The sequence below is a fragment of the Bombus vosnesenskii genome, unplaced genomic scaffold, assembly GCF_011952255.1.
Source record: "Bombus vosnesenskii isolate JDL3184/JDL3185 unplaced genomic scaffold, Bvos_JDL3184-5_v1.1 scf7180000016274, whole genome shotgun sequence".
Taxonomy (NCBI): domain Eukaryota; kingdom Metazoa; phylum Arthropoda; class Insecta; order Hymenoptera; family Apidae; genus Bombus; species Bombus vosnesenskii.
Window position 1 is genome coordinate 148,660 of NW_022884343.1, and position 19,085 is coordinate 167,744.

At 35.0% G+C, this 19,085-nt stretch overlaps 2 protein-coding genes and 2 long non-coding RNA genes across 9 annotated transcripts; 1 reads left to right on the forward strand and 3 right to left on the reverse strand.

The window, feature by feature from the left end:
• Positions 1 to 63: 63 nt before the first annotated feature.
• Positions 64 to 19,051, forward strand: LOC117242494 (mitochondrial carrier protein Rim2). Of its 6 annotated transcripts, none has more exons than XM_033509207.1 (7): positions 64 to 328; positions 479 to 635; positions 699 to 896; positions 965 to 1,192; positions 1,267 to 1,614; positions 1,673 to 1,942; positions 4,811 to 4,903. In XM_033509207.1, exons 1-6 carry the CDS (start codon positions 279 to 281, stop codon positions 1,937 to 1,939), a joined length of 1,248 nt encoding a protein of 415 aa, XP_033365098.1. In that variant the 5' UTR covers positions 64 to 278; the 3' UTR covers positions 1,940 to 1,942; positions 4,811 to 4,903. The 6 variants fall into 6 exon arrangements, 4 of the variants coding, with proteins under 4 accessions (XP_033365098.1, XP_033365099.1, XP_033365100.1 ...); XM_033509208.1 differs by having other exon boundaries at positions 66 to 328; positions 705 to 896; XR_004495269.1 differs by lacking the exons at positions 64 to 328; positions 479 to 635; positions 699 to 896; ... (1 more) ...; positions 1,267 to 1,614; positions 1,673 to 1,942 and adding exons at positions 2,845 to 3,123; positions 6,118 to 6,392; positions 13,439 to 13,557; ... (1 more) ...; positions 16,457 to 16,947; positions 17,021 to 19,051 and having other exon boundaries at positions 4,811 to 4,996.
• LOC117242499 lies at positions 3,042 to 3,475 on the reverse strand. The gene is made up of 2 exons (XR_004495272.1): positions 3,234 to 3,475; positions 3,042 to 3,145 (listed from the first exon to the last, which is right to left on the reverse strand). It is a non-coding gene; the product is annotated as an uncharacterized LOC117242499 (long non-coding RNA).
• Positions 4,560 to 5,531, reverse strand: LOC117242497. Its single transcript, XR_004495271.1, has 2 exons — positions 5,183 to 5,531; positions 4,560 to 4,980 (listed from the first exon to the last, which is right to left on the reverse strand). It is a non-coding gene; the product is annotated as an uncharacterized LOC117242497 (long non-coding RNA).
• Positions 11,791 to 12,657, reverse strand: LOC117242496 (peroxiredoxin-5, mitochondrial-like). Its single transcript, XM_033509214.1, has 3 exons — positions 12,399 to 12,657; positions 12,158 to 12,263; positions 11,791 to 12,013 (listed from the first exon to the last, which is right to left on the reverse strand). The coding sequence occupies exons 1-3, from the start codon at positions 12,572 to 12,574 to the stop codon at positions 11,813 to 11,815; spliced, it is 483 nt and encodes a 160-aa protein (XP_033365105.1). The 5' UTR covers positions 12,575 to 12,657; the 3' UTR covers positions 11,791 to 11,812.
• Positions 19,052 to 19,085: the final 34 nt, after the last annotated feature.

Below are 19,085 nucleotides of genomic sequence, written 5' to 3' on the forward strand. Positions count from 1 at the left end.
TCTTTCTCTCTTCTTTGCCTTTACGTTAAATTCGTTCGCTGAAAATCAGATTTAAACTTCCTTCTGTTCCGTTCCTCTCTTTTTTCTTCTATCACTATATATTTGACAATTGGTTGGAAACACCTGCGTAATCAGTTCCAAATTACATTTTGAATTTTTGATTGTTCTGGAGTATGCAGTTTGGTATTTTTCTTAAGATCTTAGCTTTGTATTAAAAAGATTGTTAATCAATTCCTAAAGTGTCGGAAAAGCGTCGAAAAGTAAAAAGCTAAAATAAAATGGAAGGAGCCGATGTTTTGCACGTGGAAATCTGTCAAAATATCGACAGGTATCACCTTCGTAGTTCTCTTTTTTACAATTAACGATTTTGTACGATTACGATAATTTATGTTTCAATTGGAATATAATTTTTTTATCAACTTTGTGCGCTATATTTTGAATGTTAAATCCATTATAAATAATAATATTTGACTTTCAGCACACTTTCTATAGAAAAAATAGAGAATTTAGTATATGCTGAAATAAATGCATTAGAGGATGTTGCTTTAGATATCATTATGTATGGAAAAGACCTGACAAACTCCACTTTGCAGACTCATATTGATTCTATAATATGCACTTGCAGTCATGGAGAGGTAAAAATTTGAAAGTAAATTTAATTGCATACACAAAGAACGTTAGTAATATGAACTTTATAGTTACAGAGAACTCACATGAAAGTGCAAGGAGCTACTCTAAAGTTTCATACATATAGATTAACCACAGAGTCTGCAGCTACAGAGACAATGGAAAATGATGGAGAAAATCTTCCAGCCTCATCCCATTGGATATTACCATCACAAGAATTTCATTATTTATGGGAGAGCCTTTATTTTGATTCCAATATAAAGGATAATGTTAGTTGAATATCTTATAATTAGCTCAATTTTTCATAACACCTGAAAATGTTTTGTTCCTTTTTTAGCTACTTCACTTTGTGGAAACAGCAATGATATTTGCAGATCATAATATTAATACTAATATCATAAGTTGGAACAAAGTGGTACTATTACATGGGCCACCAGGTACAGGAAAAACTAGTTTATGTAAAGCCCTTGCTCAGAAGGCTGCTATTCGTTTAGGTAATAGATTTACACATGGCGAATTTATTGAGATAAATAGCCATAGTTTATTTTCAAAGTGGTTTTCAGAGGTAATATTACAATAACTTATTAAGGAAATTTTTTAATTAGTAGATAATAAAATTAAAAATATTACTATTTGCAGAGTGGCAAATTGGTTATGAAATTATTCAATGAAATAAAAAGTCTTTTAGAAAATCCGCAAGCATTAGTTTGTATCTTGATCGATGAGATAGAATCCCTGGCGCATACCCGGAGAACTTGTAATAACGGATCGGAACCCGTTGATTCCATAAGAGTAGTGAATGCTTTATTAACGCAACTAGACCAAATAAAACGATATCCAAATATTTTAATTTTAACAACTAGCAATTTATCAGAAGCCATTGACATAGCATTCGTCGATAGAACAGATATGAAGCAATATATTGGACCTCCTTCGCATCAAGCTATATACAAAATTTATACTTCCTGTCTTAAAGAATTAATGAGGGTAAATAAATATATATGTTTTCCTATTCTGTCAAATATACTATTTTCATTTTTTTCAGACAAAACTAATGGAACCAGAAGAAATTTATGATTTATCATGCTTAAAAAAGATGGGCTATGAGGAAACATTTCAGACAAAGAACAGTCTTAAATTAATGGAGCTCAGTCAAGAGAGTGTGAACTTAAGTGGACGTGTTTTAAGAAAAATACCATTTTTAGCTCATGCTTTTCATTTGAAAACAAAAAAGTGTACTCTAAGTCGATTTTTAAGAGCCATGCACATAGCGATTGAAAGAGAAAAGGAACATACAGAGGAGGTATTCTAAGAGGTATTTTTCTCTAATTCTTGGACCTTTTTTACTTTTTTAATGTACTTAGTCTTAACTCAATGAAAGATTTAGTACTATATTTATTTAATACTTTTCATACCATACATTGCTTTTATGACATAAAGATATGTGTGCATTTTATTTAAATCTTTCTAATTTTTTATTTTCCCTTCCTGTGAAAACTTTTGGTAACTGTAACGAAGGTCATCGAGGTCATTAGGGTGGAAACTCTCGTAAATAATGATTCAAAGGAGAACGGCTAAATTTGTATTACTTCAGGGATATAAAATTCTAGTAAGACATCATTCTAAATCATAAGATATAAAAATACAATCATTTATAGTAAATGTGATGGGAAGGTTGTAAAAAATGTAGATGAGGTTGACAGCGTCTCGAAGTACATTTGATACGTTTCATTTGGTTTTGGAAGTAAGTTATAGAAGTTATTAGAATATTTGCTCGTAATACCACACTTTAATTTGTCGCGTTTTGTTATTAATTAATAATTTGAGCAATGTGTTTTTACGTGACATATAAGTACCGACTTTTCTTTACAAAATAGCATTCGAATTTTTGTATTTCATGGCATTTATTTCGAAGTTATAATCTTTTGAAGTCAGAAAGTTCCAATTCGTCTTTCAAGACACCATTAACTTCATCTACGTCTTTTACAACTTACCCATCATATTTGTTCTGAATTATGTACTTTAATGATACCTTCAGATTTATAGAATGATCTCTTATTAGAATTTTAATTACCTAAAGGGGTACAAATTTGAACATTCTTCTTTTCAAATTACAAAGTTCCCGCCATATGAATCTCGATATCACCTCGATCGCGAAGCATTCGATAGTCACGACCTCTCTAGTTTCGTGATAGGCTATGGTAAACGGTGCGCCATACGGTTGCGATCAATGCAATCAGTTGTTGCCGGGCTGTTGAACGTATTAGTGGTGTTCTTCGTTCGCGCTTTTTTAATTTGATTGTCGAGACAAGAGCCAAGTTAACTATCGAAAGAATAATACATTGCAATTGTACGCAATTTCTCTGCGTTTCTCGCATGTGAACTTGACAGTGTATTTTTTGTTCTGTCTTTTGTCGAAGTTAATGTTCTCAGAGTGACAGGATTAAGTGGAAGAATGTTGGATCGCGATACCGCGATACATCTCGTCGCCGGAGGGTGGGTTTCTCATGTCTTTTTCCTTTATATTAATTTCGACATTCATTGAATTTAGATTAGAATTAGGAACTTGTATATAACAAAATAACAAATCAAGATAAGGAACTTACGTCGTAGATTGACGCCGGCTATTTCGACGAAAACTATTTATTAACAAAATAGATGTACATGCGTTTTGCGCAGTAGCTATAATTTATAAAAATATTGTGCGCTTCTGGACAAGCGCATTCCTAGAAATTTCTACAGAAACGTGACTCAGGAGAATTCCGTAATGTTGAATGCTGCGACATTGTTCGCCGGCTCGCGGTTGTTACGTCATTCTCAGACTAGCTCGTGTATGTCTTGCTTATGCGTAATTGATCGCTCAAATTTAGAAGCTACGATGTTATTTTCGGCCTGTGTCAGATAATTTTTCACGACTATGTTGAGTCTCGCTGCGATGTATATCATCGAAATTCCTATCTAGATCGAAATAATATCGCGCTTAGTATAATACGCATTATAACCGGCTTCTCAATGAGGGGTACATGTTTTTACGACGAATCTACGTATGGCTTTCTCAAACCGTTTCTTAGACGTTCTACCATTTGCAGTAATATTTTTACGAAAATATTTGAGCACTTATCAGAGAATTTTTTTTATAAATATACTATGTGCATTATACGAATCTTTTTGAAGTTTCGTTAGCACTGTAATGAGACACGACTGTCATGATTTCAATAACAAAATTTGAAACTAATCCGTAAATATATGTAAAAGTCTCAAAACATTTATTACAGATGTACGCATATTAGAAAGGTAGTAAACAGCATGAATAAGCAGACCCAAGCAAATAGTGCTGACGATGTTCTCACTATATATTGTGGCCTATTGATATAGTGAGTAATTGACTTTACAAATATTTCGGAAAACTTTGTGAAGTATATGTTTCAAGTAAATATTTTGTAGCTTCTATATACATTTTCAGATCCGTTATCAATTTTACCAATATAGTCACGATAGTCGTGTCTAGTTAGAATGCTAATGAGATTTCAAAATGTTCTGTCTAATTAAAAGTCACTGAGCCTTTGTATATGAATTCATTAAACTTTATCGAAACTGAATTCGATTATTCAAGAATTTTTGTATTTAAAAGTGATACGTCTCGTTTGTTGTGTGACATATGAATTACAAATTTAGGAATATGTTTACATCCTAATGATAGTGTACGTTGATAATTGTAGAACACGTCTTGTTAACATAAGTCAATCATACTTAGTAGAAAGTTTTCGACCAAACGATTAGCGTTACAAATTTTTTTCTCATTTACACTATGCCAACTCTACTTTTTACTCTGTTTTAAATGTTTTTAATTAGTTTCATTTTATTACGTTTGATTGACAATTTTGTACAGGTGTAGTATATATGTTTCGCTTGGTGCGTAATAAATATATGAATTATCAATTTACAAACATATTGATATTTTAGTGATATAATTCCATCGAATAATGCTACAAATAATTTGTCATCATATATACATACGTATTAACATCGTAGTATTACATACATATATTAGACGAAATGTCTGAGAAAAGATAGTTTTTTACGTATACAATTTTGTCCTTTATTTCAATTTATCGACCTTTCGTATCAATTTCCTGTTGATCTCTTCATTCATTTCTTATTAATTGGATTTTTTGTTTCACAGAGTGGCTGGGACGACCGGTGCGATAGTTACCTGCCCTTTAGAAGTGGTTAAAACGCGTTTACAATCTTCCTCATCCGGCTTCTATCCACCCCCGGTGAACAAGGAACTCACTTCGGGACATGTAACGTGCAAAAGTTTCCCGAAACCGGAACAGAGGAGAAGACTGTGCACTGGAGGGTATACAAGGTAACTTCATTAATACCTCTGTATAATTAATTAGACTAATAACGAAAACAATTTATGACTGTTGTTCTTTTAGATTATTTAAAAATGTAGATCAAATTTAGATTAGTATCGAAATTCGAATTTGTTTTCAAAATGAAGAGCACGAATTGATACTCGGAGCACCGATTCCTTCACGAAGCAACAAACCTGCTTATCGTTATTTCAGCGGATCATATTTCTTCTCGTCTCATGCCTGTCTATGTTATACATTAGCTAATTGCGTTTTGAAACCCTGTTTACTTCGTCGGGACATTTTGAATTGTACAATGATTGTGACATTAGAGAAGATGGGGCATGCAAACTAAATTTACGTGATGTTCGAACGTGTTCCGAACACGTCCGAGATGGTCCAGCGCCGATGTTCAACTAATTCCTACATTCGCGGCATGCCTGGTTAAAAATAAAGCCTCGACCAAGTATATGCGTCGCGTTGTTGATTCTAGAAATCCTGACAAGTGTGTTCTTCTCAAGGATTCAAGCTTCCAATACTTTTACATTAATTTTCAATTTTTTATAGAATTAATTGATTCACACTATTGGCCATAAGTAGATTGCAGATATTCATGCAGATATTTATGAATATACCTAAAGAAATAGAATCTAAATGCTTGTTTTGTTTATTAAATATTACAACAAATAAATAAGTTTACTTTAAATACTTCGGATATTTTTATATGTTATAAGCATTTTGTAGATTTTTTAATCTTCCGCAGTCTAGCCATAAGTATTAAATATCAGCTCCTGATATTTAATACAGATTAAATACTTTCCATTGCTTTCAATTTATATTTATTGTATTATCGTCTAGTCTAATTTTTTACATCATTTGTATCATGCGTGTCATATAATATAAAATACTAGATCTAATAAAACTTGATAGGGTATTTTTAATAAATACAACGATGTCCTAATACTTTATGGTCGGTAGTGTAGTTTAACTCTGTACGCGTTAGATTAATTTGTGAGGCGAGAAAAATATGAAAATATCGTTGAAAAGGCTGCGATGGCAGAACGGAATAAAAATGAATGTAACTTTATTTGTATGTTTAATATTTAATCGAAGTTCACCATACTGTTTCCAGGCATGCTTTGGTTGCTCTCTCTCACTTTGGCGCGTCCTCTTCTCCAGGAGGTTCTCCCCATAGTCACTCCGCGCCTGGTGTATACCAATGCATCAAGTATATCGTAAAGAACGAAGGTACTCGTGCCCTGTTCAAAGGATTGGGCCCCAACCTTGTAGGAGTCGCACCATCCAGGGCGATCTACTTCTGCGCCTACTCGAAAAGCAAAGTCGCGTTTAACGCGATCTTCCCCCCGGACACCGCTGTTGTGCACGTGTTCTCCGCATTCTGTGCCGGTAAGTTTATCGTTCTACTTCCGTTCTTATCGATCAGACTCGTATTTTCATCGGCTCTGCTGCAGCTTGATTCCGATGTGATTGATTTTAGCTACTGCTGTGATGTAATGTATGTCTTAAGCGAAGGAGGAATGATTGAGAAGCGTTACTTGAAAGCTCGAATGTGTTGTGTATTACAGATGATTATATGAATGATAATTTGATAGATCACAAATAGGTATGTTGCTACAATGCCCGCACAAATGGGATTATTAAGGACTATTTTATCGTTTCAATGTATTTTCGGATGAAATTTCTTTCCATTCAAATCAGTCTTTACGGAGCGACTTTTTTAAAGCACAGTGCTATACAAATTAGAAAATTGACAGTACCATCGACGTTGATCGTTTTCCATCGAATCAAAGAAACCTTTGGCGATTTACGTAGTGGAAAATGAAAAGAGCAAGTATAATGATTGAAGCGTAAAATTTCATCTTTGAATAGAACGAAGACGAATAGCTGAGCACAGAAATAGATGTATGTATGTATATATGAAGATCTAGCTGAGGCATCGGCCGACCAGGCACAATGCATTAGGATCGCGTAGTCTGTCTCTTTTCTCTCAGAACAATCAAGGCGTCAACTGATAAGGAGCTCAGTGGGGTCATGTCGCACGTCACTCGCTGTTATCTAGTTGAATGGACTGCCGTAAATAACTGGTTCCAATCATTGCTGTTTCTGATCTCTTCTAACGCGATAACATTCGATTTTGTATGCTTGATAATTCACATCGTCTATCTTATTTAGTTATCGTGTAATAAAGAACAAAATTCTTGTGAATTTGTGTCCTCGTGGAATCTCTCGAAATACTTACACAGGAATTCTTATCATCAATTTGTTCTATAAACGTTTGCATAATATAAAGTCAATTATCTGAATGAAAATTGTTGTTTGACATTGATAATATGATAAATTAAGCGATGTTTATTTTAGTTCTCAGAAATTGTGATGAGTAATTGCAATTAATTGAAGAATCTGCTTGGCTTGCTTAATTGGCAGATAACTCTTATCCGGAAAGAACAGAACTTCGTGTGCCAGATTATTCTTTTGGATACTAATTTCTCTGCAGGGGTGCTGTGTGTAACACTCATTGTATCCAACAATCCACAGTAGAGCCAGTAATTAATAAAATTGGTTAAACAAGAAAAGGAGCCCGATTACGGTATGTAATTTAGTTTATGCGTCTGATGGCACGTAAGCTCCTTTTCGAAGGGTCCTCCTTTCTGCTTGGTCGAAAACGTGCGGCTGATCACGTAGTCGCCTAACAGCTGATTTTTCATCAGCCGCCCCGTACCAGTGACCCAGTTTTTCCCCATTCGAAGTGACTACACAACTTAAGATTTCATAATTCGAAACTGACGCTCTATTTTTTTAATTTTTTGCATTCGTTTCATTTCTTTGATGTCTTGATTTTTCAGACAAATGGAATTTAGTTGCTTAAAGAATTCTAAAAATCGTGTCCAATATAATTTTTAGAATCTTAGATCTTACTTTTCCATTGCACATTTTTCTCGAAATAACAAATATTCTGTATCTTCCTCTACTACTTCGAATCTTCTTCGCTGGATTCTCTGTTTCTGTTAGGCTTACGATCTGTCAGTCTTGCTCCTTCTTCACGATTTATTTCATCTGCGTACAATTGCATCCAAATGGCTTTGAAACACTCGCTGTTGTAGTACTTATGGCTCTCATGCGTCCTTGCATCATGGTTGCATGTGACAAGAAAGGCTTAATTTGATGTTCCTGAAGTCTCATTTTCCCGTTATTTTCCCTCTAGATCATTTTCGGAACGCGATGCCTCGTGACTATGTTGCGATTTCACGACTGAAAGATTCTTGATAAAGAAAATTTATTAGTGACTGGATAACAAAATTGACCTGAATATTTTAGTCAATATAATCAAACACGGAGTTAAGTATATTTTTAATATTTCATATCTGTTTCAATATTTCATATTTATCTTATTCTTCTTAAATTTCATTTATGCTTTTTCTTGAAAAATCAAACGAAATATATCGTGTTTGTCATTTTTCTACGTAATTTTAGCCAAAATTCAACTACATCTGATAATGAAGATCACGGATACTTGGTAATTAATGCTTAGAGAAAAAGCACGGTTTATGGATTGTCGGTTTAAGTCGTAAATAGCCGACAGGTAGAGCGATCATTGAAATTACATGGCTGTTCAATGTTAAAAATAGAAGACTGCTACGAGAACTCTCGGATCTCTTCAATGAAACACCACTTTTACCTGACTGGCGACAGCATTGTTCTCGTCAAACTTTTTATCAAGCCGCTACGCCTCTTCCGATTTTTAGTTTCCGCTTTGTATGATGTTTCTGGAGATTGGTTTGACTGCGATTATTTGTCTCACGTGACCGATAATGCTTTGCATACACGTTATGCAAATTTCTATTTACATCACTGGTGCATAACAAATGCGATCGTATACTTGCAGCTAAGATGTGCAACGAAATTGAGAAAAATATTGTTCAAATAGGAGCGATTATGGAAATCATCGAACGCCTATAATTGCAAGTTCGAGTGTTTTGTCAAGTATATGATCTAGTTCTAAGCTGATGAAGTTACTAGGTAGCATATTTTAAATGTTTACATGGAAAAGAAATTTTCCGTATTTATAAATTGGTCATTAAAGACTGGGATTGTTTATTGGCCGAGCAGATATTCCGTTCTATTGACCCAGTTTGTAATGACCCACGCAGGCAATCATCCCGGCCAACGCACTGTTTACCACCGGTGCATCGCTTGCGACGCGACGCGTCCGGATTACGTAAGCATTTTGCACGCGTCCTTCGAATCTTGAAATGCTATTAACCTACTGTGACACTTGGATTGGAATATGCGAGAATTAATGTATCGGAGATCTTGACATGTTAGAATATTAGAATAATGAAGATCGAGATATTTCAATATTGGAAACGTAGGGATATTTAAAATATTTGAAATAGTGGACACTGGAATATTTGGAATACTGAAATACATGTAGTGATAATGAGGTGTAGATACAGTGGCTCACGAAAGTATTCGAACATTTACTACAGAACTTTTTTATGTATATACTATGTGCATTGTACTACGTATATCTATATGTATATGTATATGTGTTGATATGTATAAATGTTTATATATATATGTACGATATATATAGTGGATACGTGCACAGTGATAACCTCGTTTATAACAGGCCTGTGAACCTACAATATAAATAATACTATGCTGTGTACAGAACTTTTTAAAACTTCATTAGCACTGTAACGAGACACTACTATCCTAATTATAATAGCAAAATTTGAAACCAATCTGAAAATGTACAAGGCCTTTATCGCAAATATACGCTCAAATGAAAAATTAGTATAAAGCATGAATAGTAGTCTTAAACGTATAAATAGTAATGAAAATGGTTTCACTATATGATAGTATTATATATGTGTCTTATTAATGTGGTAAATAATTGACTGTTAACATACTTTGGTAGTTCTTGCGAAGTATATGCTTTAAATAAATATTTTGTAACTTCTATATACATTTCCGTTTCTAATTTTTCCAATATTAATCATCCAATATTAATCTTGTCTCGTTGTAGCGCTAATGACATTTCAAAATATATACATTATATGTACATAAAATATTTTTCTGAGCCACTGTATATCTGGTTCCCACGGTTTAATGTCTTTTAAATCCTGAAGTTAATATTAATATTAATCTTTCAAGTACGAAAGCTCACCAAAACTACTATAACTGTTAGAGTGCATCGTTAAGTCCAGCATCCAAAGTAACCCAAAGTGTGTCACCTAGGAATCTCGCGCTTCAAATCGATATGCGGCGGTGTTTCTAGTGTTTCCCTCGACAGTGAGATAGGTCAAATAGTTAGTATTTCTCAGATTCTGCTGAGCTCAAGTATCTGCTTATTAGTACTCGAAAGAACGTCAAATAGCTGTAACATGGCATTACGCATAGAAGCAGCCTTAAAACTATTTCGGACGTCTTGACCGTATATGTACGGAAAATGAAGGATCAATAAACAAGAAATATCGTCGTAAATGTATTTTACGTTACTACTGTATTTATGAAACACGTGAAAGATGAGGACAAACTGTTGCTCAGTAAGAATTTGCTTCTTTTTTCATATCAGCGTGAGCGTGCCGTTACGATAAGATAAATTTATAATTCGCAATAATTTACGGAAGTGTATGGCAAATAACACGCCACGTTAATCGCGTATAATCTCGCGTGTTCTGATTCGCAACGCTGTCGGATGAAAATTGACGAAGCGTGTTTACGATGGAATCACGTTGCACTTGTGACAACGTGCAAAAGTATACACGCGGGAAGTCATCAATTGCCGGACTCCATTGGAATGCCGAGCGCTGCGTACTGTGTGCGCTAAGCGATACTTGTTTACAGCTTATTTTAGGTTATCTGTGACCTTGATTATATACCTGTGTAACGTCGTTCTAAGATATTACGTATATTCGATGAATTTAAGACAAGAAGTTCAAGGAAATTTTGCAAAGAAAATTATTGGGAATAGGGTTACTAATAAACAGAAAATTTCTGGACTTCGAGCTTTGTAAATCTAACAATTGGAATTTTTCAATCTTTGAGTCCGATGATTTTGGAAATTGAACTTTGTCAGTTTACTCATACTCGGACACAGCAGTATCTCTGTATTTGTATGCTTCGTACAAAAAGAAGTGGTAATACTGTATTGCTCATTGTACTAAGATATTGATTATTTATTATAGGTAAAGAATACATAAATAATTTCTTCCTAACAATAGCATGTAATTGTACAATAGATTTTTAGCAAAAAATCGTCTGATTTCCAGATCCTTGCTAATATTAGAATTTACATTCTGCGTTCCAGCAATTCTTGGAAATTAAGTTTTCGAACTTGCAGAATAGATTTATTTTGTATAATTAATACCAGGGGTAATTGACGCCGATATGTTTATATGTGGTACACCATGAGATTTAACATATCACAGAAAAAAGGATAAAAGTTTTTGTGAAATTATACCATTATTAGCATTAATCATAGCAGATATTATTAAAGATCTTGAAGAAGAAGATCGCATCGAATATAACCAGTTAGCTGTTGCGACCTCTTTCAAAAGTGTGTACTTAAAATGTGTCGCAAAGAGTAAGCGATGACGAGTATACTTGTCAAACACAGCTAACTGGTTATGAAACAAAGAGGTCAACCTCTTTTTTTTATTAAAACTCTATTGTACAATTAAATGTTAGCGTTAGGAAGAAGATGTTTACGTATTTCTATGCTGCGATAAATGATCCACATTCTTGTATAATATGCGAGTAACTGCAAATACTACTTTTATTCTTATGCTGCTACACCTATGCTAAGTACAATATGTAGGAACACCATCTGTTTGTAAGCACATAAGTTTCACATCGGGTGCGTCTATGAATAATTCTTTTACAATGCCATTCACGGTGGCCATGGAGTATCTTCTACTCCTGGTGCCTCCCAATTCCGGGATATCCACGTCCATTCCTATGGCTTTGGTATATGATGCCGTGGGATCTGCCAGCATCCTCACCTAAATTTCAACGAATCTTCTATCTTATACTATACTTAAGTGAAAGTCGCTCTTATTACTTTCATACAGAAAATTATGTTTCAGCTTCGGAGCCAATAACCCTACAAATCTTAGAAAGTCATTATCATTCATTGACGTCAGTACCTTATCATTTGCTCCTTTGGCATTTCCCCAAGCAGACATCACGAATGGATCATTCACAGACACGCAGATTATCTCTTCAAAGCCAAAGAATTTCAGGTTTGTCGATCTGAATTAGCAAACAAGTTTCTGTATATTACAAAATTAAGTGAAATTATCGCTCGTGTTCTGAAATTCTTTTTGCAACAGTCAAAAGTCACGATAATAATTACAAGAGAGTTAACAGTTATGCCGAACACGTTACTTTTCGATAAATCCTCTGAGATGGACCCTAGAACATCCTGGAACGAAAGCCCCAGGGACTCCAAAGATGATGGCTTTCTTATTAGCAACCAGATCCAGAATATTTCTTCGATTTTCCGGTAGAGCTTCGTACAAGATCACGCTGGGCAATCTGTCGCCTTTTCTAATTGCAGGCATTTCCGCGTAAAAACTAGGACAGTTCTGAACTTCGCCTCTGATTTCAGAGTGATTAGGAACACGTGAAATAACTATCGATTCATTTGTTCAACTCGACGTCCTCGATTCTCGTAAACGTGGATGGGGTGAACATCTAACGTATAAATTCGTTTCTGACTTCATCGCATTTCATTGTCCATTGAAAAGATCGATTGTTGTCGTAAGTACGATAATTTTAGAAGTTGGCATGTTTACAGGAATCAGTGGATCGATCGGGGAATTTCTGCCAGCGACAGACTAGATTTGGATTCACGAAAAAGAATTCAACCCGCCATTCGTTTCTTGGCTCGAATGTATTCGTTGCTTGTTAGGTGGATGGCGCAACTGCTATTGAATTACCATAGACATTAGAAGATCGAGTTATCTGTGGTCATAGTCGTTCCACAGCGTTTCTTTTAAACGAATTTATTATCTGTTAATCGGCTCTTTAAAGGTCTACGGTCTAAAATTAGACCATTATCAGGAAATACAGCGTGGCAGTTTTGCATCTTACTACTCTATTCTTCTCCAGTTCTTTTGTTTGGAATGTCGTAGCACGAGACTAGATCAATTTGAAAAGAGATAAATTCCTGCAACATTGGATGTAAATATCGAATTGTTTTTTTTTCAGGAGGATATTCCTGGATTTTTTTTTTTTTTGTTTTTTTAGTATGTTTTCTTAGCTGGCACGTTGCGTTGGCGGTCTAAGCATCGCTTCTCCAAAGACCATCTTCGAGAAACAGACTTTAGGGAGCCAGTAAATTAGCTCTTGAAGAGGGCTCAGACAGTCGCAGTTCGCCCCCACACGTACTGATCGGATTAAAGACACGTGCATTCATTTTTCAGGTTTCGTGGCATGCACGTTGACAAATCCTATTTGGTTCGTGAAGACCAGGCTGCAGCTGGACCATCGAACAAACAAAATCACCGCGATGGGGTGTGTGCAAAGGATATATCGCCAATCGGTACGAAAATTCTCTTCTGAGGACACTCCTCGTTCCATGAGACATGTCATATTGGAACATCTTGGAAGACTTTTTTTAATCTATTATACCATTGCAATGATCAGTAGCGTATCATCGGAAAGTTTCCCCACCACCCACAGTCAAACACATTGGTACACGGTCTGTGGTCGACACTGTTGCATCCTGAATCATCAATTCACTGATTAGATAGTCTCTGTAATACTATAGGGGTAACGAGCTCTAAACCACATGTTCCTGACATCGGACAGGGGAACTATATTAACTGTATTCTGATTTTAGGAAGCAGGGTATATTTAAGATTGTAGATCCCTCTTGGGACTGGAAGAGCAAGGATGAAAGAGTTTAATAGTATGCTCTTGAGGCTGATGATTGTACTTACAAAGAACGGAGAGTATGTGGTGAATGCTATGCAACAATTTTATTTGTTTTCTTTAAATTAAAACTGGTTCTGAGGCTTAGGAAATGCGAGACCTTAAACCTGTTGTCGATCGAAAGTCAACATAACATAATGTCGCAACTGTCACGACATACAATGTACAACCCGATTCGGTAGCCAACGATATTTTTACGACCATAGATGCATAGGATCCGAGTGCCAAATATATCTGGATCTTCAAGATTTTCGGCATAATTCGTTACAGAATGATAAAATCGCGTATCGTTATCTAGAACCATAATTTAAGTAGGAGCTCTTCCAACACTTACTATAATGTAAACAAAATTTATTTAGCATGTCAAATCGTGGTGTCATTTTCGTATGGTTTGATTACGTCTCGCAGACGTCGCATTTGCATCGCAATTGCAGCAGAGCCAATTCTAAAATTGTCCCTACGAACTACGAATAGTTAAAATGCGCCGAAAATATCTTCTAGATGAGAAAACAACGTTTCTCTTTATGGCAAGTAATCTATTAGTTCATACTGCGTCATGCTGTCGGGCTTTTTGTAGCCGGCGTCTAAGTTATGTTAGTATTGTTTTTTTCGTTCAATAAAAAGAAACTGGAACTGTTGTTACGTAAAAAAGAACTAATAATATTATGTATGAAGCATACACCAAAGCGTAAAAAAACTATAAGTTTTAATAGAATTCAGCACTTTGGCTACTTATCATTAAAAGACTGGACGAAACAAGAAAATTCTCATAAATAATAATCGCGAGAAGAAATGAACAGTTTGTTAGAAATTATGGGGGGGGGGGGGGGGGGATTCTAGCAATTTCTATGGTGCAATATTACCTCGCCATTTATCAAGCAATTATATACTTTCGCTTTTCTCTCGCTGTGATCGCACAACACGCGTGTACATGCAGCGATAAGGTTGATTAGGTAGACAGTTTTCTACGATAGAATCCTCCGTTCATAACCCACGTCTTTCCATTCTAGCTTCTCTACGTCTATTTGTATTATCATATCTGTTAGCGAGTTCCATTTTCGCCTATACTATATTGTTCCTGAAAATCAGAGAATTTCATATTCAAACAAAAGGGTCAACATTTTCTGAAGCACTTACGATGTAGATATTAATTAAATTATTGGAATATTATACTTTTACGATTTCTTTTCTAATATAAATCCAGTCAATAATTTTAATTCACGGAAAATTCCATTATCGCGTGCTTGCGAATCAGAGACAGAAAATTAGCAATCAAAAAGTAATACAGCGTGAATGGTGGCTCCTAAGGAAGGTTAATTTTGATAGCTCGATCATAAATTGTATCAAGTTATTATTCATCCTCAAAATTTAACGTCTGCCTTATCTTTGAGTGCAAATATCTCTGGTACGCACTCTTCAGATAATTTCTTTATTGAGAACATAGTATGTTCCTTAATCCTTTGACAAGTTTAACAAACTGGTTGAATGCATAAGTACATGTATCATGTTTTTATCGAATATTTAATTTTAAGTTCATGATACTCTGATTTTCTTGAGCTTCTTACGCATATAGCGAAGCAGCGCACTCATTTTGCCAACAAATTGACCGTAACGTGTCAAGAATATACATATTTGAAAAGAAGATTCTCGTATGACATATTTACCAGTTTAAAAATAAGGAATTATTCTTTGGCTATTTAGTTACAGTTCTCATTGTTGGCAGGCTGGGTGTTTTAAATTACCCAAGACTAACAACAACATCAGACAATCTCACATTCCTTCCATAGGAAACTAGGAGTATGATAAGTCTTGATGGTTGATGAAACTCGAGTTAAGACTATATATTGTATTTTCAGGGTATCCTGGGATTCTACAAAGGCATTATAGCCTCCTACGTAGGAATAAGCGAGACTGTGATACATTTTGTGATCTACGAGGCCGTGAAGGCCTCTTTAGCGACGTACAAGCCCAGCAGCGCAGACAATCGCAAAACATTGCGCGATTTCTTAGAATTCATGGCGGCGGGCTCGTTTTCAAAAACGATCGCCTCCACCATCGCTTACCCCCATGGTAAGATCGGCTGCATTGTATAATTCTGCCATCACGAGATGCAAGCTTCTGCTTTCTCCTTCAATTATGCTCTATTTTTAAGGCATTGCTCAGTGAGTTGGCTGTGGTTCAAGATCAAAGCACCCAGTTTGTGCGAACTTCCTCACTCGCAAAAGCCTCTCTAGTTCTTGCAAACATCCTGCGCACTAGTACAACACGTCTCCACCACACGTGTAACTGCGCTTAATGTATCAGAATCTCAAAAAGAGGACTAGTTGCTTGGAGAAGGAATACATTTATTTTAATTCTTTTAATAGAACAGTTTTAGTATCAATTAACTTCCATTTCTCCTGACAACGAGTTCCTAAAATCAAAGAAACGATCATTCCAATTTAAGCAAATAACTCTGACGTGGTTAAACTAAGATATAGTAATTAAAACAATTTGAACTGTTCCAGAAGTAGCAAGGACAAGACTTAGAGAGGAAGGTACCAAGTACCAGGCTTTCTGGCAAACGTTGAAGACTGTACACGCTGAGGAAGGATTACACGGTCTGTACCGTGGTCTCGGTACCCACCTAATTAGACAAATTCCAAATACGGCGATTATAATGGCAACATACGAAGCGGTGGTATACTTGCTAAGCAGGCACTTTCACGAACAGGCGATGAACATGAGCAACGGCAATGAGTCCAAGTTCTACACAGAACCGAAGGGTAAACGAGAATTAGCCTAGGACTTACTCACGGCCCCTGAATAATGGGCCAACAGCTCGCATCTTGTGGCGAGTTTTGAAAAAGTTACGTCTGTTTCGAAAAAAAGAAAATGAACAACAAGAACAACAATGCCATCCAAGAGAGCGTCCAGACGTTGGGAGAAGCCATTCGGACACGCGTTCCCGAACTTGGGGACCATGATGGCCGATCAGGTCCAATTGAACATATGGAAGGTAGCAAAATAGGTATCACAGCGCTGCTGTGTGGTCTGTAAGCGTAGCAAAAAGTAGTCCTTCCTCCTTTCAGGTAGCGTACGTACGTACGCGAGGAACAGCCTAAACTATCTGTCTGTACCTTCGTCGACACATTCATACACACACACGGAGGCGGGGATCGTGAAGCTGGATTAAACGAGTCGGTTACATAGACTCAGAGTGCGCCGAGAGTAAGATTATGTCACCTTCTCGTTACCATTAATCTGCTAACTGGCACTTTCATTGTGGAAAATTGTTTTCAACAAATAATCTGTTTTGTTTCTTACAAATGTAGATATATTTTTAAAAGATAATATTAAGAATTACTAGAAGGTGAAATAATTTGATTTATCTCTTGAAAATGTATATAATTATAATGTATCACAGTTAAATTATTAAATTGAAAATATTGATAATTTTGTCTTTTCCAGTTAACAGGTTAATGAAATGATTGAATTATGTTGACTGGCAATAACAGTAGTGCCAAAAGATCAAGTTTGGTCTCTAGTTGTTTCTAAAAACTTTCGAAACATGAGGAAAAAATTGAATTCCAATTGTAGCTTAGAAGAACTCTCTGGCCCAATTTTGTATTGATTAACTATAATTAACGTAATCTAAAAAGAAAAAAAAATGACCTCTAAGGTTAAATACTTAAAATTCATGGTCCTCGTGTTTCAGTATGGTAGAAACAACTCATTTCCATCTGATACAGTATTGCGATCTTTCTAGAGCAACATGTACACTTGATTTAAACCAAAAGTTATTGTTAAGTATGGTGTTAGAGACAGGTTGCTCTCGTCGGATTCTTCGTATCCATTTCTACTTTGTTATTAATTATCAATACATTATTCCGGTTAATGATTAAAAAAAAGTATGACTATTGTCTTGTGCTATTCTTCCCAACGAAAAAGAAAGTTAGGGAACGATATCATCATAAATATAAATTTTCAAGGCGATAAGGGTAGACGATTATTGTGTTTGCTTCTATTCATATTAGAGTAGGAAGATTTATTATTATTACTATTGTTGTCCGTCATGACATAAATCACTTTTCATTATTTTTAAATAATCTTTTCATGAAGCGCTCAAACGTCGAAATTCAATTTTTTCTTTGCGTAGAAAGCCTATTTAAATAAAAACATTTTGTTATCAATTACGTTAACAATAAAAAATAAGAAATTAAAAATGTATATAAAAATTGGATAACAGTCTTTTTTTGCATGTAAAACTTGTAAAACAATGAAGAGAAAAAATTTACTATATTGAACATGTCAAATATTACCGATCGACAATTTCATAAAATCATATAATAATCTAGAAGTTGTGTATATAAAACAGTAAATCACATTCTATGTTACATATATTAGTAGATTTGCGACTGTTTGTATTTTTTCGAGTATACTACCGCCTCCAGTCAAGATAAAAATGATATAGTAAAAATGTTTCTTCTCTTTCTGCAATGTTTAGGGGGAAAAACATTTATAGCTGCTATCCTGTTTTTTGAATCGGTAATATCTATATAAACTATGCACTTAGAGATATATTATGTCGAAATATATTGTTGTTAAGAATGATGATTCGTTGAAGATGAGATAAAATGTTAAAGTCATATGTATATTATATACACACATATGTATATGTACGTAAGAGAGGATTAACAATGTTTTGTTACTGAGAGATATTTTAATGTTCGTAAGTTCGATTACGTTTGCGAACTAATACCGTTCAATATTAAAAACAGGAGTGTAACGTAGCTTCTTAATTTTTATACTTTTCTTGCCTTGATGTTACTCACGAACTAAGATTCTAATTTGTTTCTTAGTTTGTACCGTTTTGTAAGATGACGATAATTCGATGGCTCAGGTTTTTTGAAAACTAGTCTAAAACTTTTTTCATAAGTACTATTTTTGTATTTGTGTCGAATCGATGAGTTAGAGCTAGGAGAATTGTACGCTAAGATTGGCACTGAGTAAATTTGGTTTGTCTCTGTTCGGTTTATGATGATTTCAATGATCAGTAAAGACGAAGAAGCTGTGATTTTTAATTTTTATATATTATCGGCTGAGTTTGGTATTTGGGAAATTATGTTTTTACTCCGAAATATGTTATTAAATAAT